Genomic DNA, 24,262 nt, shown 5'->3' on the forward strand with positions numbered 1-24,262 from the left:
CCTAGAATGCTACTTAGACTGCATTTTTTGGGCATGACTGGCACTTTCCTATAACTGACTCAGCTAACGAAATTTTTTTAATTAATTCTAGTTTATTCTAGTTTACCAATTATGTGGGACGTTATAGGCACATCACGAGCATAGCACATTTTTATTTATTTTAGACTAACTAACTAGCTTGATAAATACAATATTTTGAAAGGGATAGTTCACCCAGAAATGAAAATTCTGTCATCATTTACTCACCGTTCTGTTGTTACAAACCTGTATGAGTTTCTATCTTATGTTGAACAAAAAGAAGATATTTTGAAGAATGCTGTTAGCCAGACCAAAATACTGTGGAAGTCAATGACAATTTTCAACTGTCTGGTTAACAACATTTTCAAAATACTCAGGTTTGGAACAACATAAGGGTGAACTATCGCTTTAAGGAATGTTATATTTTGCTATGAATTCCGTATTAGATTTTAGGTAACACCTCACAATAAGGTCTTATCAGTTAATAAACTAGCAATGAGCAATACATTTGTTACAGTATATCTTTGTAAACATTAGTTATTCAAATAAAATGTCAGTTTGTGTAGCTCAATATAAAAGAATAGGCCTAACAGTATTGTACAGTATGTAAAGTGTTACCGATTTTTTATTTGCCATCACTTTCATGAAAAAAAATGTAACCTGTATCAAGACAAAAATAAATTATAACTAAAATCTCAAGTTAAAACACACCTAATTTAAGTTGTTGTGGGCAATTTCTATGACCACTAGCCATCAAAAGGAATTGCATCAATAGCTGTTTCCAAAGAGGTTTCCCAGACACTCCCCCCATCTGCTATTGGTCGATCAAACAGTTAGTCCCTCCCCGGAAACACGTCATTGATTAACGTCGACACAGGCCACGTGTTACACTTCTTGGTTGCTGTGTTTACAAGCCTACGACTGCCACATAGATGAGTATCATATCTCAGGACATGAAGGCTATTTCAATGATATCTGACAGGTTGTATGAAAATTGTATTTTTTTATACAGCTACTTTAAAGTGCAGGGGGGATTTGGGTGGAAAAATGTATTTTTTCCCTTTTTATCACAATATTTAATAGTGGAGAGGGTGTGTTGAAGACTGAACATATTTAAACAGGTGAGAAGACCTTGGAAGCTTGTGAATTCACACAGCAGTCTGGTGTACTGAGACCATAACGTCTTGTTGAAACAGCACCACCCCAAGGACGACTTCTCCAGTTCATCACAATCACGCATAGTGATAAATCAAAAGTCCTGTTTGTGTGGACAATTTGGTTGTAGTTTGCATCTACACATTTCCCCTCCAGCTTGTCTCACTGTTTAAAAAACCACAAAAAAAAAAAAAAAAAAACACACAAAAAAAACAATAAAACGGGTAATATTTATTTTAGAATTATTTGTAAATCTCTGAAAAATAGTCATTTCACTTCATTTCAATAGAAGAATATATATATATATATATATATATAGCAATGTCAGAATTAATGGCACCACTGGTAATTATGATCAAAAATGGCTGTAAAAAATAAATCTGCATTGTTTATCCTTTTGATCTTTCATTCAAAAAGACAATTATGGCCAGCGTGTTTTGGAGAAAAGCATTTATTTCATAATGTGATGCACCCCCCTCACTTTCAATTCTTTTACTTCAATGAAAGGTTAGATTTGTGTGTGTTTTTAATTTATTTTATTTTTTTTAATGAAAGATTAAAAGGATAAACAATGCAGATAAATTTTTTACAGCCATTTTTGATCATATTTACCAGGGGTGTCATTAATTCTGACCACAACTGTGTGTATATATATATATATATATATATATCATATTTAATATGTTTTGCACCTCAGGTGTTTGAGATAAAAAGGTACGTTGCATTCATCATTTACTTTTGATATAAAAAATCCACACATTCATAAATCTCAATATAATCAAATAGTCTTTCAGTCATTTTATGTAGCCTGCAGTCGTCCCATGCATCTATGCAGCACATGTGTATATGTAATGCCTAGCATTAGTGTCAGTTCTTGTTCTGCATCTGAGCTAAATGTATCCCAATCGCATTCAGGCACAGCGAAAATTATAAAAATGTCCCACATTATCAGATAGCACATCTTTCTTCATCTTCCACACTGATGATGAAGTTACTGTGTGTTGACTGCAAAGATGTGCCTCTTGGTCATATAATGTTGTGCCTCGTGTTCATTCGCAGGCCAATTTGCCATCAAAGCTGGACAGAGCTATAGCAAAGGCTTGAACTGCACACATGGGGTAATTATAGTCCAGAGTGAACATATCATCTGCCACCCTTCCAAACTGCATCACAATGTAGCTATCTGAAAAAGAGAGCATTTATAGTAAGGTTAGGGTTTTTACATTCATTGTTACAATTCAAAAACCAGCACTATTCCAGCATAATATAGAATTATCAACACAACATATGATACAAATTTTCAATTTGTGACATTTTGTCCTATTGAAAAGTTGTAACATTTGTGTAAGTCCAGTTGATGAGGTAAAGGACATTGGCAGGAATGGCAATATCAGAAGTCTCACTCACTGTCTTTGCTGTGGACGATTTGGAAGTTCTTGACAGAGGCCTGTGTGACCCGTCCAGAGAAGTTGAGGACATAGGAAGCCGTGTCGTCGTTCCAAACTGGAGTTTTGTTGTGGAGTTCAATCAGGTTGTCCATCTGTCTGTTCTGGTAGCGCACGAGTATATTGTCGTTGTCCTTTAGGTAAAATAACAAAATTGTTGTGCATGAACGAATTACACTGAAAACAGTGAAAAGACCGTGTCATTTATTTAAAGTGCATTGTTTATATCTGTCTAATCGAAAATTATGGTTTCTTTCGTTCAGTTTTATTAAAAGCAAATAACACTGCCCAAACAAAAAATGAGTATTTTCACTTGACCCCAGAGTGTTGATGTGCAGAACATATACTGGCTAGCTTCAATGTCTGCAGAAATTATTGTGGGTTTTATTATTTTTTTCTGCCATTTGTTAGTACATATGAGAAAATATGATCCATAGGCATTTAAAGTCGTCTTTATTTATGGTTAGTAAACTAAATTAAACATTGACAAACAAAATTCTTCACAGGTGAAAATTCTACTTTCATATTATAGATAATTTTGCTTTAGCTTTGTTTATGCTGCGTAACACCAGAATGAACCTCATTGGTTCTTGCTGAAGCTCAAACGAGCTGCGTAACACAAGAATGAACCTCATTGGTTCTTGCTGAAGCTCAAACGTGCTGCATAACACGAGAATGAACCTCATTGGTTCTTGCTGAAGCTCAAACGTGATGCGTAACACAAGAATGAACCTCATTGGTTCTTGTAGAAGCTCAAACGTGCTGCGTAACACAAGAATGAACCTCATTGGTTCTTGCTGAAGCTCAAACGTCCTGCGTAACACGAGAATGAACCTCATTGGTTCTTGCAGAAGCTCAAACGTGATGCGTAACACGAGAATGAATCTCATTGGTTCTTGCAGAAGCTCAAACGTGATGCGTAACACGAGAATGAACCTCATTGGTTCTTGCTGAAGCTCAAACGTCCTGCGTAACACAAGAATGAACCTCATTGGTTCTTGCTGAAGCTCAAACGTCCTGCGTAACACGAGAATGAACCTCATTGGTTCTTGCAGAAGCTCAAACGTGATGCGTAACACGAGAATGAACCTCATTGGTTCTTGCAGAAGCTCAAACGTGATGCGTAACACGAGAATGAACCTCATTGGTTCTTGCAGAAGCTCAAACGTGATGCGTAACACGAGAATGAACCTCATTGGTTCTTGTAGAAGCTCAAACGTGCTGCGTAACATGAGAATGAACCTCATTGGTTCTTGCAGAAGCTCAAACGTGCTGCGTAACACGAGAATGAACCTCATTGGTTCTTGCAGAAGCTCAAACGTGCTGCGTAACACGAGAATGAACCTCATTGGTTCTTGCTGAAGCTCAAACGTGATGCGTAACACGAGAATGAACCTCATTGGTTCTTGCAGAAGCTCAAACGTGCTGCGTAACACGAGAATGAACCTCATTGGTTCTTGCAGAAGCTCAAACGTGCTGCGTAACACGAGAATGAACCTCATTGGTTCTTGTAGAAGCTCAAACGTGCTGCGTAACACGAGAATGAACCTCATTGGTTCTCGCAGAAGCTCAAACGTTCTGCGTAACACGAGAATGAACCTCATTGGTTCTTGCATATCAGGCGAACTTGCTTGAGCTTCCGTTTTCCACAACTGATGTGTGAGTTAATGAATGTTTATATCTGAATAGAAGCCTAGTTTGACCAATTAGCAGTAAACCAATGGGTAATCCGTCTTACTTTCTAATTCTAATTACACCAGTCTACCATTTTATGTAACTGACTTCAAAAAGTCAGTGGCAGTCTTGATGAAAAAAACGAGATGACAAATTTTTAAGACTTAAAGCACATTTTTCCAATGTGAATGAGCCTTTATTGTGTATTTACTTGCTTGCCTTTGTTGTAGCATGTCAGAGTCAGATATAGCAGCAACTGAACTCACTGTTCGTGGACATATCGGCACTCGCTCGTTGTCGTCATCCATGCCTGGGACGATCACAGTCATTTTTCTGGGCCCTTTAAACCCCAACACATTTGTCTCCTGGACAGAAACACCAGTATCCACTTTAAAACTTCTAAAAGATTATCCAACCTCCAGGTCGACCGTTGAGGAACTGAAGTGAGCACTCACGTAAATGATAGCCGCTAGCTCTTGCCGGGCGTTAGACATGTCCCTGAGGGCCCGGTCAGGGTTGAGACCGTTGTCAAACACTGTGAACTTGGTACCCATGAGATTGGACCTAAAAAGAATAGAAACCACAAAACAAACAAAAAAGTGAGTAGCTCAGCAATCATACTTATTTTGCGCACATTTTCTATCAGATGAGTTACCTCAGCTTTCCGATAAAATTATCTCCTCCCCGTGACAGGTCAGTGGCATCTATGGATATCAAGTAATTTGACGTTGCACTCTTTTTTCTTTTTCGACCAGCCAATAGGAAGACCTGCAGGACGGAGAGAAATGGCAGAGAGGGTCCCTAGTTAGTCATCAATAGAGCTTTTCACACTGTTGAACCTCATTGGTGTTTTTAAAAGAAGTCTCTTCTGCTCACCAAGGCTGCATTTATTTGATAAAAAAAAAAAAAAAAAAAAAAACTTAATATTGTTAAATATTATGACAATTTAATATAACTTTTCTATTGTAATATATTTTAAAATGTAAATTATTCCTGTGATCAAAGCTGAATTTTCTGCATCATTACTCCAGTCTTCAGTGTCACATGATCCTTCAGAAATCATTCTGATATGCAGATTTGATGCTCAAAAAAACATTCATTATTATTATAAATTTTGAAAAAAGTTGTGTAATTTTTTTTCAGGATTCTTTGATGAATATAAAGTTCAGAATTTATTTGAAATAGAATAATTTGTAACATTATAAATGTCTTTACTGTAACTTTTGATCTATTTAATTCATCCTTGATGAATAAACGTATTGATTTATCTATTTATTTCCCCCATAAAGTAAAATACAAATTCTTACTGACCCCAAACTTTTGATTTGAACTGTAGCATTTAATGTTAAAAAAGCTTTCCATTTCAGATAAATGCTGTACTTTTGAACTTTCTATTCATCAAAGAATCCTGAAATAAAAATGTAAATAACTGTTTTCAACATTGATAATAATCAGAAATGTTTCTTGAGCATTAAATCATCATATCAGAATGATTTCTGAAGGATCATGTGACACTGAAGACTGGAGTAATGATGCTGAAAATTCAGCTTTGATCACAGGAATAAATTACACTTTACTATATATTCACATAGAAAATATTTCACAATATTGCTGTTTTTTTTTTGTTGTTTTTTTATCTTCCCGATCCAAAACTTTAAACTAGTAGTGTATGTGCAATTCTAGAGCCTTTATGTAATCATACTATCAAGCTTCTGACACTGCAAATTTGCAAATAAGGATGTTAACCCAGGATTTAGGGATGAACAGTGTGAAATGTCTGCTTATGAATACCCAGGATTAACTGTTAACCCCACCCCTAATTTGTCATTTGTTCACATATCCTTAGTAGAGCCATGCATTTCAAAGTATTGATACACTATCCTCTTATCCACTACAAAACCTTGTAGAATTGTCAGTAGTTCTGCAAGATTGTGTGAGCAAGTCACCTTCTTCTCGTTGTCTAAATGGAGGTAATAGGTGGGGTAGAAGCCTCTGTCCATCCCACGCTTATCTCGCGTCAGTTTACACTTGATGGTGGTTCCCTGAGGCGCAGACTGAAGAACAAACTCCTCAAGGTCATCGAACTCAATCTCCGGTGATGGAGGCCTCTCCTCCTCCTGTCACAAGAGAGATTTTACTATTCAGATCTTTTGCCTCAGGATGACATTGCCTCAATTTACAGGAGTCTTACCTTTTTACTTTTCTTTCCTTTGCCTTTCTTCTTTTTGGGCACTTCTGCATCATCATCACTTTCATCAGATTTAGCAGCGTCTAAAATGAGAAGCATTTATAAGCAGCTTAAAGGAAGGAACGTTATTTTGTCTTTAAGTTGTTATCTTTATAATAAAGAAATGTGAAAATATAGGGATCGTATGAAAATTTAAGTTTAGATAAGTAAAGATTTTATTTTAACAGTTCACCTTGTGGGGAAGCACATGTGGTTATCTTTTGTCCAAAAAATGTTACAAACAAACACTTACTCTTTTTCTTGTTACTCTTCTCTTTGTCCTTATTACTCTTGTCTTTCTTCTTGTCTTTGTCTTTGTCTCCAGCTTGAAACATGGAGGTGCTGTTGGCAGTGGATTTCTTTTTGCTCTTGCTGGGTTTAGTCTCTGGCTCACTCTCATCGCTGTCGGACATAATGGCTGGAGCAGATGCTTAAGTTCCAGTCAGCAAATTTGACAATTACACCTTTTATTAATAATAATCTATCAAAACACTATGGTCCCACTATACATGCATTTATAAAAAAAAAAATATTGTATTACTAATTATTTAATTATACACTCCAAGAAATGTCCAAGTCATATTTGACCCCAACATAAAATGTATATTTAAATTATATATTGCATAAAAAAATTAAGTTAACACTTGTAGATTGCATTTTAACATAATTTTCGAAACTATATATAAAAAAAAGATATAAACTATTTTTCATTCTTTTTTTTTTTACTCAATGCATAATGTTTTTTCCCCAAGCAAGATGTTTGTTTGTGTGTGTGTGTGTGTGTGTGTGTGTGTGTGTGTGTGTGTGTATTAAATCACAATAAAAAATATATTTTAAATTTTTATTAATTTAAATAATACATCTTTGTTTTACTTTACAGAAACGAGAATTCGTAATTGTACTGAAAATATTGTAGCAATACAAGCAAACGCAATGGTCGTATAAAAATGCTTCATATTTTTTACAAATTATGACAAATTAATATGACCCAGACATTCTTTGTGAGATATGACCCAGAAAAGCTTTGTGAGATAGTTGCTTTTAGCAACACAATGATTAATGTACAGTGTTTTAAGAAGGGTGAAATTACCTTTCTTTTTTGCGATAAAATCTGGTTTATCTCCGTTTATCTGAAACATAGAAGCTGGCTCCTTTTTTGCCTTAGATGTCTTTCCTTTGCTCTCTGATTCACCTTTATTCTCTGCAGAGATAATAAATTGTGGAAAAAAAATGAAATAACTCAGTATTTTCTACAATGATGGCTCGCCTGTAACAATGAAGCCAATGCAGAGTTCGTTCACAGGGTATTTAAGTGACAAGTTAGGACCAGTTCCCAGAATTCCCCTGGGGTTATTAAGGTGTGCCAGCTTCAGATAATCAACACAGCTTCTAATTGAAGAACAGTTCTTTTCAATATGGAAATTCTGCGGTTAATGGCTCAATAGGCTCCATCACAACAACCAGAGACCCAGCTAACAAAAAATATTCTAAGAACATTTTATTCTAACATTCCCTTTTTTTTTCTTGGTTACGAAAACATTTCACTTTGCAATCATTATGCTGATGTTACTTTTGAATGTTCTTTAAAAAAAAAAAATTAAAAAAAAATTACATTTCAAGAATATTATTAAAGACCAGATAACTTTGAACAAACATTCTATTAACGTTACTGGAGGATCGTTTGTTCGTAACTTTGAGAGAACCTCTCCAGGATGTTAGCCAAAGTACTGAGAACGTTCCCTGTTTGCTGGGGAGTTTTTCAGTATGAATGTTAAACCAGCGATAGCTCAGTATCAGAGTGCCATTAGTTCTAATGTCCCTGCTCTTTTTTCAGCCAAAACATTGTTGAACTTTTGAAACATGCTTCAAGGTTTCCACAGCACCATACATTAAACTTGAAGCTTTTAATAGGACCCCCAGAGGAGGTCATCTGTGTATGGTTTCAATCATCTAGGTCACTGCAGATTGTCTGGTAAAACGCATTAGTTAGCAGCTGGACTTTATTTTTTTTTATTTGTCTAAGTCGTTTCTCCACTTATCCGAGTGGCTTGATCAGACACCCCCCGAGGAGCTCACCATCTGTCTTTTAACAACAGGGAAAATGAGGCCAAGCAAACGAATCCCTAAAACCATAAGTAAAAAACAAGAGTTAAAATTCACTTGAAAGTCCCCACTTCAGCTCATAGACAAACCGGAGTGGTGATCTTTTAGACAGCTCTGCCGTATTGTTCTGGCTAATCTTCTTAGCTCACGAGATCTAGCTAATCCTCTTCCTGAGCAGCAAACCCCCATGCATGTGTACATAACCACATTAAGAGTTACACACACTGAAGCCATTGTCTAAGTTTCCTCTGATTCGATACCTGAAGTGTTTTGCTCTGAGGGGGGAAATAAACCTAAAAATCTCAAACTGTTTTACGGACCCAAAAATACTCTCTTCATGGAAAACACACTCAACCCCCCAACAAAGTGCAAAGTTCAAAGTGACTCTTATAATAACATAAATGCCACTTGGCTGTTGAAACTAATGGAACAAAGCTCAAAATGAACCTTGGCCTCGCTCATTAGCATGCATTCAAGTGTGAATACGCTCAACTGACCTTTGGCCTTTGATTTCTTTTCTTTGGTGCCAGCAGGCGAGCTTTCTTTGGTGGTTTTCTTCTTTGTCTTCTTCTGTGAGGTCTCCTCTTCATCATCCCCATCATCTTCATCAGCAGAATCTAATCAAAATGACGGTTAGAAACGTCAGTTTTGAAGAACAAATCATATAAATGGTGCCAGCAGGGTTTGGTTGGTTATCATGGCAAGCAACACAGTGGCAGAATGAGGAGCTAAACATTAAGGCAGGGAGCATCTGATCAATAAAGACATTTGGAGACAATTTTAAGCAAAAGTGTTGAAAGCCCATATATAAAATGCCTTTATATACTTAACTTTTTTTTACTTTTGACCAATAGGTGAACGAAAACAGACATAAAATCCATAACTTTTTGCCGACATGGGCTGAAGATGATCTAACTCTAATTTTAACTCTAAATTTGGTGAAAATCAGACAAACGAAGAGTTCGAAAAAGTAGGTTTTTAAAGAAAATGCTACATCGAATCTAGAAATGCTACATCGAATCTAAAGAGACAAGTTTTATGATTTTTGGTCAAACTGTTTAGAAGTTATAAGCGAAAAATCATGGTTGTCATAGCACATGGTCAGAATACGCTAAAGGGTTGCAGACGTATATAACCTTGTGTCCATTTGCATGCTCTTCGTTGAATTGTTTGTGCATTATTCAAGAACGGTTTGATAAATAAACATGAATTCCACTTTTTTTTTTTTGTCAAGATGGTCTGAAGATGATCTGATACAATTTTCGTGGAAATCAGAGCAATGGTCTAGGAGGAGTTTGAAAAAGTAGATTTTGAAAAAAATGGTGGACAGAAAGTTTGGCAGACTATGGCAAAATTGGTATCTATGTTATCGGCATGACCCAATGAATCTATTAACTTTTATTACAATAGGCAAAATGAATCAAAACTATTAGCATTTTTTAAAATGTAATTATAATTTTTTGAGTATTTTTGTCAAATACACATACCGAGTTTTATAACGATACGCCAATGCGCTCGTAAAATATAGACATACAACATAAATGGCTGATGCCCAAAATGGCAGGCATGGGAGAAAAAAAATTCAAAAATTTCATGACGGAAAATTATGTAAATCAAATCATCTTGAGCCAAGGAATTGGAGGAAAAAAAATATTTTGCTTTTTATGAGCTCTTATGGTTCAAAAGTTATTAGCATAAACGTGAGTGCAACTCACAGTTGGTGGCGCTAGAGGGATTGAGTTACAGACTCTTAAATTGCTGTGGTTAATGTTTAGACTGTGTACCAAATTTCATAACTTTTTACCATACAGTTCTATGGGATGCCATGAGAGTTTCCTACATAAGTGGTATAGATAATGGATGAATGGATGGATGGATGGACGGATGGATGGATGGAATTTAACAATTATCAATTTGCACTAATTGATGGTTTAAAAATGACTTATACCTTTCTTCTTCTTAGGAGTACTCTTGGTCTTCTTTTTTGTGTTCTTCTCTGTTATCTCTTCTTTGTCCTTCTCGGTTTTCTTTTTTTTTACTGTTTTGCTCTCTGCTGAGAAGTGAAAAGAAGTTGTTTTAGCAACCATAGATCATTCCACTAGTACAAAATGACAGTGCTCCCAAAAAAGTGTTCTAACACTAAGCACTTAAAAAATATCTGAATGTCATTTAATAATCAACTGGCCCCTATAACACTCATTTCCTGTTTAGTCTTGTTGTTCCTTGTCACTGGCTACGTTTACATGCAGCCAAATAATCCGTTAGTAATCGGACTGACGGCTCAATCAGACTGAAAAGCCTTCACGTAAACACCTTACTTGATCCGATTGAGCTCGATCCGAACGAATTTCGATCGGATTGAAAGGGGCGGTTTATTCCTTTTCTAATTCCGATCGCGAGAACATGTAAACACTTGATCGGATTGAAAACCAAAACTGAAAGGACTGCCCATGTGCAATGACGAAGAAATAGCGTAATGACGTATGATGCACGGAACGAGCTGTTCTTCCTGATGAATAAAGTGTCAAAAGCCCCTTTAGCCCCTTTCACACAGCGCATTGAACCCGGGAAATTGCCGGCAAATTGCCGGAACGCCTTCTGTGTGAACGCAAACATGACCCGGGTTTAATGCCGGGATCGATGCCGGGTTGGGGACCTAGTAACATTGCCGTGTTCAGTCCCGGAACGCGCGCTGTGTGAACAAAAGCCGTAATAATGCCGTGTCGTAGTGATGACGCTGAAGCCGGGATCGTTCGCCAGCTGTGAAACGGTACGAAATGCGCAATTTTATGATCGAATCAGAGAAATAAATGCACAAGAGTGGTTTCGCAGCTCATAAGCAAACTAAAGACGCTGCTGAGACATTACAAGTCACATAGATGTCACGTGTCTTTCCGGGACATACACGGGTTGTGTGTGAACGCGCTCTCTGATTCCGGAAAATCACTGGCAGTTGAATGAACCAAAATCAAATGAACCCGGGTCAAATCCCGGGTCACTTTATCCGTGTATTTTCCGGAATCTCTGTGTGATAAATGAGTGTCCTGTCATCCTAAAATTCTCATTTCACTCAGCGTCTGTGAAGTGGAGCAGGACAACGTCCAACTAGTCATTGTTTCGGATTCTCATCCACAGATGATTTTGGGCGCGGGGAGGGGTGTTTTTACTCATAAATATAAGCAGCAGTGCACCATGGTTCATATGCTCATTGTCTCTAAATTATGACCAGAAATGGATAAATATTAAGTCTGCTGTTTAAAACAAATGAATAATTATTATGCATAACAGCAGGAAACTTTGTATATCCGGGCTGTGTGTGCATGTCAAAAAATCAATTCCGATTTGAAGCTTGTGACATACGCTGTAAACACGCACCTCAACCCGATCACGTTTAGCGTTCATGTAAACACTTCGTTCGGATTCATCAATCGGAATTAATTCAGTCCGATTGGAACAAAAGTTGTGCATGTAAATGTGCATACATCGTTTTTTGCCATGGTTTCTGATTGAGTAACGCACCTGTTCCTTGTTCTGTTGATTACCATTCCTTGCGTATATAAGCCCTAAATTCTAGTGGGTTCAGTGTTGTCAACGTTCTCTGGGTTGGGTTCTCTGTAAAGTCTCTTTGTATTAATTTATTCCACGTCACGCATCTTGATTCTCTTCTGGTGGAGTATTATACACAGCGTTATGTGATATCCCTAAGCTCTTTTTTTTTTAATAGATGTATGACGCCAGTTCTCCCAGAGTTCACGCAGGTGTTCTAGCAGAGTAACCAAAGATGTCACTCTTAGTAGAAGAGGTTCTACTGTATATAGAGCCTTAAAGGTTTCTGTCAGGCGCTTACATACACTTACCTAAAGGATTATTAGGAACACCATACTAATACTGTGTTTGACCCCCTTTCGCCTTCAGAACTGCCTTAATTCTACGTGGCATTGATTCAACAAGGTGCTGAAAGCATTCTTTAGAAATGTTGGCCCATATTGAAAGGATAGCATCTTGCATTTGATGGAGATTTGTGGGATGCACATCCAGGGCACGAAGCTCCCGTTCCACCACATCCCAAAGATGCTCTATTGGGTTGAGATCTGGTGACTGTGGGGGCCATTTTAGTACAGTGAACTCATTGTCATGTTCAAGAAACCAATTTGAAATGATTCGAGCTTTGTGACATGGTGCATTATCCTGCTGGAAGTAGCTATCAGAGGATGGGTACATGGTGGTCATAAAGGGATGGACATGGTCAGAAACAATGCTCAGGTAGGCCATGGCATTTTAACGATGCCCAATTGGCACTAAGGGGCCTAAAGTGTGCTAAGAAAACATCCCCCACACCATTACACCACCACCACCAGCCTGCACAATGGTAACAAGGCATGATGGATCCATGTTCTCATTCTGTTTACGCCAAATTCTGACTCTACCATCTGAATGTCTCAACAGAAATCGAGACTCATCAGACCAGGCAACATTTTTCCAGTCTTCAACTGTCCAATTTTGGTGAGCTCGTGCAAATTGTAGCCTCTTTTTCCTATTTGTAGTGGAGATGAGTGGTACCCGGTGGGGTCTTCTGCTGTTGTAGCCCATCCGCCTCAAGGTTGTGCGTGTTGTGGCTTCACAAATGCTTTGCTGCATACCTCGGTTGTAACGAGTGGTTATTTCAGTCAAAGTTGCTCTTCTATCAGCTTGAATCAGTCGGCCCATTCTCCTCTGACCTCTAGCATCAACAAGACATTTTCGCCCACAGGACTGCCGCATACTGGATGTTTTTCCCTTTTCACACCATTCTTTGTAAACCCTAGAAATGGTTGTGCGTGAAAATCCCAGAAACTGAGCAGATTGTGAAATACTCAGACCGGCCCGTCTGGCACCAACAACCATGCCACGCTCAAAATTGCTTAAATCACCTTTCTTTCCCATTCTGACATTCAGTTTGGAGTTCAGGAGATTGTCTTGACCAGGACCACACCCCTAAATGCATTGAAGCAACTGCCATGTGATTGGTTGATTAGGTAATTGCATTAATGAGAAATTGAACAGGTGTTCCTAATAATCCTTTAGGTGAGTGTATATAACCCTTATTCACATCACAGCAGTGCCATCTTTGATTTTTAAACGAAAGTGAGGCTGTGAGGGATAGACATACATCTCTTCAGAGGGTTGCACTGTTATTTAAAGTGTTTTTGGATTATTCTGCTTATAAAACACTACAAAAAATATCTTTCCGAGAAATTTCAGTAGACAAAAAAACAAACAAAAACAAGACAATATGAGCTGTGGAATCATTTTATGGATTTAGTTTTAATTCATTAATTTTGCTAATAAAATGTTATCAATTAAACATCTCATAAACATACTTTATCATTAGAAAAAAAAAAAAAACTGTTAAACATTAAAATGTATTATGCAATCATTTACAACATTTCTCCTTATATAGAACATTTGTGACATAATGCGTTCGTTAAAATCGAAACCCTAGGGTTCTAAATAGAACCCCACTGAACCTTTTTTTCTAAGAGTGTGGAGTATCACATTCACTCCATGTTCCACTAACGTCCATAATAAAGTCTATCATTTTAAAACTGACAAACGTCTGTTTGTGGAATGTATTGATTAAAAATGCTTAAAAAAATGCTTTTTTGTTATCTTAATGAAATTATATTCATTAATTTTTGTATTTTAAGTTTGTTGTTTTTTTCGGTATAGCCCCTCTACAGTATTTCTCTCAGAAAAGAAGCTTGAACATGTGACAATGCAATGTCAATGTAAGCATTGTTTGGTGATTATTTTATTTCCTAAGGAGCATCCAAATCATTTAAATCCAGTAAAAAGTCACAACAGTTGCAAAAGCATGGGTTTGTACTGTATGTCTGTGTGAGATGTGTAATGTATCAGACTGACTCTTTGAAGGCGTATTCTCCTCCTCGCCCGGCAACTCTGCAGTCTTTTTAGCTTTGCTCTTTTTCGGTTTGTCTTCGGCTCCATTGGCCTTTCCAGAATCTGCCTCCGGCTTCTTCTTTTTTGTCTTCTACGTGGCTGTTAATAAGGACAGTGAATCACATTTACATTTACAGTATTTCTTTTATGATTGTACGTTTCTGTGCACAGCAGTGTAAACGTAAGCAATAGTTTTAAACGTACCCATTGCCAAACGTCAATGAAAGCAAGCAAAAGGATGCACATACTTTAGAAATTTACATTACATGAAATCATACATTGTTAAATTCATGTTCCCTTATAATCTTTAATCAAAATAACTTCTCCTCCCTCTTGTCCCTCTCTTCTCTTCTTTGATGGTGTGTTTACTGGCATGACCAACCTGAGATCCACCAATTGCAAGCAACAACCATCCAATCAATTCCCTATGGACAAAATCCCAACCTACATTTTGCTTGTTAGAGAACTCAGATATAAGTCGTAATAGAGTAATATATTCCAATTCATGCCGTCTTACACAAAGACATGAGTCTTACATTAAACACGTAATCTTTGTAGTGTGATAATCATGTCTACACCTTTCTTAAGGACAAACAATCAATCAACATTTTCTGTACATTCAAACATTGGTCAAACAAAGGAGTTTAATCTGTTTAACTGGTGTGGCACATTGGTTTAAGATGTGACCTCGTATGTACAGAATGTAGAAAGTCTAATTCTTACACAATGTGGGCCGGACGTCACAGCCTGCTTCCGTACTGCACGGAGTGGGGAACACATAATCTGATTAGTTCCAATCTTATATGAGTATTTATAGACCTCTCTTTAACAAAGAGCATAGACAGTGGGATCCTTGATTTCTGCCGGCACGGGGATTTTACTCATACATTATGGAAAATCCCTCCGTAGACCGTTACCCACAATAGATTCAGTTTTGTATGTAAGTGAGGTTCTGTTTGACAGAAACATCCAAACGCATCTGCTTGGTTGGCTGAGAAACATTGATTGGATCATTTTTAATTACGGTTAATGTTTAAGTAGATGCCATCATTTCAGGGGAAAACTCTTTGGGGTCAGCGAGTTTCAGTGCCATCACGCACCAGTGGCCTCGGTCAACCCCTCTCTGACATATTCTCGCTCCTTTTCTCCTCCCTTTCTGGTTAAAAATGTAACAGGATACTCAGGAAAAAGGAAACACATGTATAAAATATTTCCTGTTTTTGAAAAACAAACATTTAAAACTATTAAACATGGAAAACCTGTTCTACAGCCTGTTCTGTATTATTTCCAATGGCAAAAATATTCCAGAGAAAGGGTCACACTTTATATTAGGTGTCATAAAATAATAATTGTTAGGTCCAATGTACTTATTGTGTTGATGTTGAATTTCAAAACACTTGTGAGGCTATTGAGGTGGGATTCGGGTTTGGTGGTATGGGTTGGTTTAAGGGTGGGTTGAGGTGAAAGGGAAGGTCAACAGTGTAATCAAACATGTAATTACAGCTGTAATTGCATTCAGGTATTTAAAACATATAAGTACAATGTAAAAACATGCATGCATGCAATAAGTTCATTGTATCAAATAATTAATTTAAGTCTGTTGTTATCTCAGAATAAACCCCCAACTTTATTGGACCCCGGATCAGGAGCCCGACTTGAAGCAGAGGGGTCTTGCATCAGCCTGAAGGGGTTTATTCTGAGATAACAACCGACTGGATGTACATTATCCCGCTTATTACGCAGCTACGCGCCACATAAGTAAATAATTAGACATGAAATATTAATCTGAGACTAAATATTTATTAGCTCTTTAAACGTAAAGCTTCCGCTGAGAAAGGAGTTACTACCACAGCAAGTTCAAACTAGACGGACATTTAAGGGATACGGTATAGTCATACCCCTTATTACACGCCATTTCGCCACATAAATAATTATGGGACAAGAGATATTGATTTGAGACGTTTGTTATCTTATAATCCAACAGTGTACAAAACAATAGTTGCAAAATGGCAGGAGCTGTGTATCACTATAGAGAGCGAGGCCACGATACTGGATGGCATAATTAAATAACTACACAAAATATTAATTTGACTGAGTTTTGATATTTTATTAGCACAACAAATGCAAAACTTCCACAGGAAAAAACGTTCCTAGCAAACTTACAGCGCTGCTTGCTGACTTCAGTAACCCGAATGAGCCTGTTTTCAGGGAATAACATAACGCTGGATGGCAAGATTGACCAATCAGAATCAAGCATTCCATAGCCGTGTAAGAAATGTTAGTAGATTATAGTTAAAGACACTTAAAATAAAGTGGGACCAAAACATTTTTTTTAAATTAAATTGATTATTCAATTCTTAACATTTTGATCTATTACTTTAATTTTAACCTAACATTTTAACCAATATACAGATACCAGGAGCCATCTAGAACAAAGACAAGAGCACACTGAATCCATTTGCTGCTAATATTATGAAAGTCAATGTGGTTAGCATTGCTTTCCTCTTCTAAAGACTTTCTAAGTCTTGCCAATAAGAAGACACAATCAATCAGATGATCAAAGAGTCACTTTGGTCAATCAAGATATTACACAATTTCCAGACTACGAACTATACCTAACCTAAAGGCAAAGGGCTCCCTTAATTGGCTTACGTAATCAAGAGCCCAAATGTATTGCCAATAAGAACATATTTTTATATGCTATTTTATTCAAACAGAAAAAGATAAATCTCAAAACAGCCCCTAACAGAATCCAATAACAGATTCAGCAAATTAATTGACAAATTAAGACACAAAATGACTTTTACTATAAGAAAAGATATCTTATTATAGATTATTAGAATGGATGACTAATGAATGACAATCTTAGAGAATCTGGACCTGTAAACAGGATCAAGGCAGAATGAGTCTTTGAGGTGGATTGTGGCACTGCCATCTTGAGATTACAAATTTGCAGTTAAAAAGGCTCTTGAAAAGTATGAAAATCACAAACTAGTACATATTACGTCCAGCAAAAGAACACTGACACATGTATGCTGACAGAAAACACTAACTAATCAATCAAACAGACTTGTATTAACAAATTTAGGCTTGTTTAGTGGCTTCTAGTTCAACATTTTCTTAGTATTGGTTCCATTACTGCTTAAAACATCCGGACTCTTAATACATTGAAATTTAAGACATCTTTAACTGCATTTAGAAACTAGAAGCCCTTTTCGGCTATAAGACGCCACAGTTAAGATGTACCTTCTCTGCAGACATGGTTATTGAGATGACATCGGTTCAAGAGTAAAAGTCCAGGCAAGAGAGCAGATGATGCTGTCATGTGTGTTTACATGAGTGTGTGCTGAGGGCATCAGTGTGGCTGATTATGAAAGCTAGTTTAGTCCAGAGAAGTTGATAATAGGATTCAGTGCAAAGCCCATCTGCCTCAGGAGCAACCAAAACAACACAAGAGGAATGTACCATCTACTGAACACTACTACAGAATTAGCGCTCTTTGTTACACACTAGATTATCAGCAGAACCATTTAAAGTCCCCCTGTAGTCAATCATTTTATCCCTTAAAACTCATCTTTGATCACCAAAAGGACATTTTTAAACATTTTGTCCTTGAAAACATTTTTCTTCATGCCTTAAAATAGCTTGAATGTAACTCCACACCCTTGCCTCATTTAGTATATGTGGTTCTATGATTATGCAAATCAAATGAGCCCCGCCTCCACTCACTCACTCAGCTCAGAGATCCACTCGTTGACGATCACACATGGATCTGATTGGTTACAAGGTAGTTTGTGACGTCAGAAACACCAGCGATTTCAAAGCGTGTTTTTGAGACTGTCTTTGGTTCACTGCAGTTTTAAGGAGAAAATACTCAGCAATGCTGTCGACTTATGAATTTGCACATGGTTTGTCTTAAAGTATATTAAAAACACCACATAGACTTATAAACAACATTAAAAGCTAGATTTTCACCAAAGGGGGACTTTAAGTGAAAAAGTAGTGTTGTCGTCGTATCACTGAGATACTATTGTATTTTTATTAATATTTGGAATTAGTTTTCATTTGTACATTTTTTAAACTTGTCAATTTAGTTTGTATTAATTTTTATTTCGGTTTTAATTTAAGATATTATTATCCAATATACTTATATTTATGTTTTATTTCACAGCTGTTTGCATTCACTTAATACATAACTATGACAAAACATGACTATGATTACGTTTACGAGGACACTGGCCAAGATTCTGTCTTTTTGACATAATTTTGTTTGAATATGTCTGTTGTTAGCGCAAGAAGATGTGAAAGAGAGCTCAGTTCAGTATTCGCGCTCTGTCTGAAACGCGTAGTGATGGGGACGAGACCGCCTATGCCGAGTCCGAGTCAAGACCGAATCTTTGAAGGGTCGAGACCGAGTCCGTTGGTTTTCAAATACAGTCGAGATCGAGTCAAGACCGAGTCTTTAGGAGTCGAGACCAAGACCATAAAAACATGTCAGTTTTCATATTCATGATTTAATATCACCCCAGTTAATAATCAACAGTTAGGCCTACAGACTAAGCTAGATTGGGAATTGTTTAGAGGAGCAGTCTTAAAGGAGAACTCCGGTCAATTTTAACATTGAGCTCATTTTTTTGTACATTTGGAGTGCTGTCAGTACAGAGAACAACGACAAAAATCGGTGTTGCCTACACCGTGTTATCCTCTTTTTAAAATTTGCACCCTGTTGACTTCAATGGGGCAAGTTTTAAACCTGCTTTTAGCCTCTTAACATCCTTGATGTGTCATTACAAGTGCACAGGTCATGTGAGTGATTCCTTCAGAGTGATCACGGGTGAATCTGACTGCAGTAGATGTGAAAGATATTAATAAAAATTATGTTTATTCAGCCAGCGCACATACCTGTATTTACATCCTGTTTTCGGTCGAAGTCCACAGTAGTCGATTGTCGAGTTCACGCGCGTGATCATAGGTACTAAACCTATGCGCGTGAACTCGACAATCGACTACTGTGGACTTCGATCGAAAACAGGATGTAAATACAGGTATGTGCGCTGGCTGAATAAACATCATTTTTTATATATTTCTTTCACATCTACTGATTCACCCGCGTTCACTCCGAAGGAATCACTCACATGACCTGTGCACTTGTAATGACACATCAAGGATGTTAAAAGGCTAAAAGCAGGTTTAAAACTTGCCCCATTGAAGTCACCAGGGTGCAAATTTTAAAAAGAGGATAACACGGTGTAGGCAACACCGATTTTTGTCGTTGTTCTCTGTACTGACAGCACTCCAAATGTACAAAAAAATTAGCTCAATGTTAAAATTGACCGGAGTTCTCCTTTAACGTCTTAATATGGACTAATTTTCTAGTTGTATGTATTCTAGTGGACTAGTGATGGGGACGAGACCGCCTATGCCGAGTCCGAGTCAAGACCGAGTCTTTGAAGGGTCGAGACCGAGTCAAGACCGAGTCTTTGAAGGAACAAGTCCGAGACGAGTCCGAGAAAGCAGAAATCGGTACTCGGACTCGAGTACTACATCACTAGAAACGCGGATTTCTAGGTGTGCGCTTTGGAGTAATGAATTGAGTTCCCTTTTACATCTTTTTGTGCTTGAATACTTAAATTGGCAAGGATTAAACTTCTAGGCAGGTGGAGCTGGGGAGGTGGAGGGGTTCAGAGGAACTCTGATAGCGCTGCAGGTCTAGCTTAAAGCAAACAATAAAACAGACTATTTAAATGTTCAGCATGAAATCTCATTGGCTGCAGAATCAGCAGAGGCCAATCAGCTTGTCCCATGTGGTAATGATGTGATTGCTTGCAGATTGCCTGTCAGTCAGCGCCCTCTGGAGTTTCATGACTGAACTAGATATTAATCCTAGTGAAAAGTTTAATTAAAAAATTAACATGAATTTCATAATATCTTAGCATTTGGTTTGTCACCCTTTTCTTTAATAACAGCAGCAGTTGAGCTCCATAAGTTTGTGCAAAACGTGATGATAGTGTCCTCCAGCATGACTTGAGAATGATCCAAAGAGCATCTTGAGCTTCAGTAGAAGAACTGAAATCTTAATAACTTTTCTTTCTTTTACAATTGTTTTTAATCCTTAAACTTTCGAAGTAAAAAAAAAAAAAAAAAAAAAAAACAAGGTTTTCAATGTGTCTTTCAGACCCATTAAAGTATATGCTTGCCCTTGAATGTGAATGTGTAGACATAGATTGAAACATGCACAAACTTACATAAACACATATATGTGTAACTCACCTGTACTGACCTTTTGGAGTCATCATTAGGGAGACTAAGAGATAAATCAACATTATCAGCAAAGCACACACACTTATGACATCAACTAGTGAAGCAGATAGCACTACTCACCTGTCCTCCGTCCAAACCTCCTTCAAGATCTCTTTCTGCAGAGGCATCAAGTGAAGATCACTGAAGATTAGCAAAACCTCTGAATTCCCCTCAAATAAAATATCCAAAGCTCAATGGATCAGTAATAATCTCAGTATTCCATTTCAGCACTATGCATTTTTTCTCCATCCAATCTTGCTTTCTTTTATTTCCGTGGACTATAAGTTATGACATGCATTGGATTGCAGAAATGTTGCACTGTTGTCTTTTTGCACTTGAAAACATAGAGGTTGGGTTTTACTGGTCGTCTTAAAATGCCAATAAGATGAGAGCGCAGTTTCCCAGCATTCATTTAGCTTTATATGAGTGCCATCTGTCATCGGGAGACAAACCAGCAATCTACCCAATACAAAACCAGTCAATGGAGGTCTTACCCACCCACCTGCAAAGATTTAATAGGATTGCCTTCAGAATAAGAAGGCTACCACATGTCTCTTTAGGGGATTGGCTACATAAAGCTCACACACGTTCTTATCATTAAAATAATTCTGTATTAATAATAAAAAAGATGACTATAGCAAAAGCCATGTTATAGCATGTCAGTGATGCATTTTTATTATACAATAATGGTAACACTTTGTTTAATATTAGTTTACTACAATAATGTCAACAATGATCAATACTTCTACAATATGATCTTATTTACTGTTAATTTCAATTAATATTTTTTGTGGTCAAAAGAACAAATGTATTTTTATTATCTAACATTAACAAAGATTAATAAATGCTGTAAAAATAAATTTATCATTGTTAGGTTAGCTCATGTTAGCTAATGCCTTAACAAATAAGACCTTATTACAAAGTGTTACCATAGTAATTATTTGAATTGTTAGCACTGTTTATATGTTTATGAAATTAAAAATGCAATCTGTATTTCAGGAAATGTAAAACTTTTTTGAAAAAAGAAATTTGATAAATTAATTAAATAATTTAAATTAATAATTAATAAAATAATTAAAGTCCCATTGGCCACCATACTAGCTTTGTAATAGTAAGAAAGAAATAATAATACTTATAGGCATGTCGAATCATAAATAATAAGCCATATTAAACAGTCTGTCCATCTATAATAATAATAAAAAACAAATATTATTATTAATTTATGAGGAATGATTTGTGATTTGGGGTAGATCCAGTCTGGTGGATCTCATATCATGTATTTTATCTTTATTCATCATTTCATGTTTCTATATTGATCAAATCATATTTTAAAAAAATAATTATATCTTAACATTATTTCTGCTATCATAATTCCTGCATATAACACCATGAGCAAATGTACATTTTCATGGTGTATATAAGGTTTTATATAATTCTGGTATTATTATATTATCTTTAAATTAACAAATTAACAAATTTTTATTTTATAATGTTATTTCTGTGTGTAGTTACCAATATGTGCCACACGAGGGAGAAATATTGCAGCATATGTTGTGCTGCTGAGAACGCCAGTTAATTCAAGCAAGTTCTAATAAATATGACACAATATTATAGCACAACATGAAGCACTTTTTTATTATTCGACAGTGTAATGCATGCGTTATGAAATGTATTATGCATGTTAATGATGATACTACCCTTTTTTCTCACTTTATATTGAACACGACTTTTGAATGAAATGTACAGTATGTGTGCACGTTAAAGCCCTCTCGCGCATTAACATTATCTCCATCTAAAGCCTGGACTAATTGCACGGTTTGCACCTCTCCATTTCCTGTCCCTATACTCACACACGTATGTGTGCTGGCTGCCAAGTGTTGAAAACAGGGACTGTATCTTGAACCTGTAGCTTTAATTATTGAGCCTCGAGAAGAGTGTTAGAGTTCAGTGGCCTGACATACATCTCCTGCTGACCCGAGGGGTCCAGCTCTGTCCTCTATAGCCTTCTCCCCTGCGTGATTATGGCAGTCTAGACTAATGGATCTGCTGGCTGGCCTGCTCTTTCTGACAGCCTTCCCCAACAACTGGCATCACGCCCAAGAGAAGCTAGTGAATTGACCCACTGTGGCGAAGCTCCTCGGGCCTTAAAGGGACAGTGTCACGCTACAATCTGCCACTGAACGAGGGTAAGTTCCTGTGTGCTTTTCGTGTTTTCAGACGCGAAATATACTGTTTAGATTTAGATTTTTAACTCTTGACAGAATCAAATACATATTAGTATCATTGTAGCCTACATAAAATAATAAATCCAGTTTAATTTTATAACTAAGTGGGAGACTTGAATGAGACAGAAGTAAATGCTCCATTAAAGGGACAGTTCACCCAAAATTTTAATTTACCCCATGATTTACTCACCCTCGAGTCATCCTAGGTGTACATGACATTCTTCTTTCATACGAGTTTATAGTTATATTAAAAAATGTCTTGGCTCTTCCAAGCTTTATAATGGCAGTGAATGGTTGTTTCTGTTTTGAAGTTTATCAAAGTGCATCACACATCATCAGTGCGTTTCATGCTATTATAGTAAATGTATAGGACTATCACATGTGTGGATAGCATAGCTTAATTGTGTTATTTGGTAGGAGTTTGATGAGTAAGGTTTTATATTGGTGATTTCTGCTTCTTCTAAAGTACTGTCTGTATTGTTGAGATCTCCTCTGAAACTGTATAAGAGAAACATCTGATAGTATTGGGGTTGTTTTCACAGGAGAAACATTTGAGAGCTGGAGCAAAAGTCTCCATTTGCTCTCGAATTAATCTCTCAAAATTGTTCAGAGTATTTAGACTCAATATTTGTGCATGATACATGTTTTATGTTAAATTGTTAGCTTTTAGGAACATGCTAACAGCTAAATTATGCAGCTCACTAGGTTTTGGAACAGAGCCTAAGACTAATCTTTCTCAAAGTATAACATCATGTCCGGGGTTATGCACACCGTGACAGTTTTTCAGGGTACAGTATGCTCTACATTGAAGAAAATCAAACAAAAGTAAATGAGAAACAACAGATAATATGATAACGTCCTTAGGGGATTGAAAAGCAGAGCAGTATGTGCATTATTCTGCACACACACACACACAAATACAAAAGAGGGAGGGTGTTAAACAAAGAGGAGAGCAGGCGATATAATGAAAAGGAACAAAAGGCACACGGGAGGTGTTCTCCTTTCTAATAAAGGGCTGTCAGATGATTTGTCATTACAGTACAACAGGCTCCTCGCGCTTGAAAGATGGCATATTCTGTCATGCTGACGTCCTCATAGAGAGCAGATGGAGGGCAGTGTGAACAAGTGCACATTTCTCCCTCGGGGCGTTCTCAAATGCTCCTGCCCTCTCGCTA

At 37.0% G+C, this 24,262-nt stretch overlaps 1 protein-coding gene across 6 annotated transcripts; it reads right to left on the reverse strand.

Moving 5' to 3' along the window:
- Positions 1-1,957: 1,957 nt before the first annotated feature.
- Positions 1,958-21,122, reverse strand: LOC311302205 (tubby-related protein 3). 6 transcript variants are annotated; one of them, XM_084427892.1, is made up of 14 exons: positions 20,944-21,122; positions 20,833-20,866; positions 14,527-14,653; positions 10,571-10,672; positions 9,120-9,239; positions 7,610-7,720; positions 6,773-6,949; positions 6,484-6,563; positions 6,239-6,409; positions 4,948-5,060; positions 4,748-4,856; positions 4,559-4,657; positions 2,581-2,752; positions 2,072-2,356 (listed from the first exon to the last, which is right to left on the reverse strand). In XM_084427892.1, the coding sequence occupies exons 1-14, from the start codon at positions 20,988-20,990 to the stop codon at positions 2,223-2,225; spliced, it is 1,596 nt and encodes a 531-aa protein (XP_084284018.1). In that variant the 5' UTR covers positions 20,991-21,122; the 3' UTR covers positions 2,072-2,222. The 6 variants fall into 6 exon arrangements, with proteins under 6 accessions (XP_084284022.1, XP_084284018.1, XP_084284019.1 ...); XM_084427893.1 differs by having other exon boundaries at positions 6,773-6,937; positions 10,571-10,675; XM_084427891.1 differs by having other exon boundaries at positions 10,571-10,675.
- Between the last annotated feature and the right edge of the window lie 3,140 nt (positions 21,123-24,262).

This window comes from Rutilus rutilus (genome assembly GCF_951802725.1).
Source record: "Rutilus rutilus genome assembly, chromosome: 13".
Lineage (NCBI taxonomy): Eukaryota > Metazoa > Chordata > Actinopteri > Cypriniformes > Leuciscidae > Rutilus > Rutilus rutilus.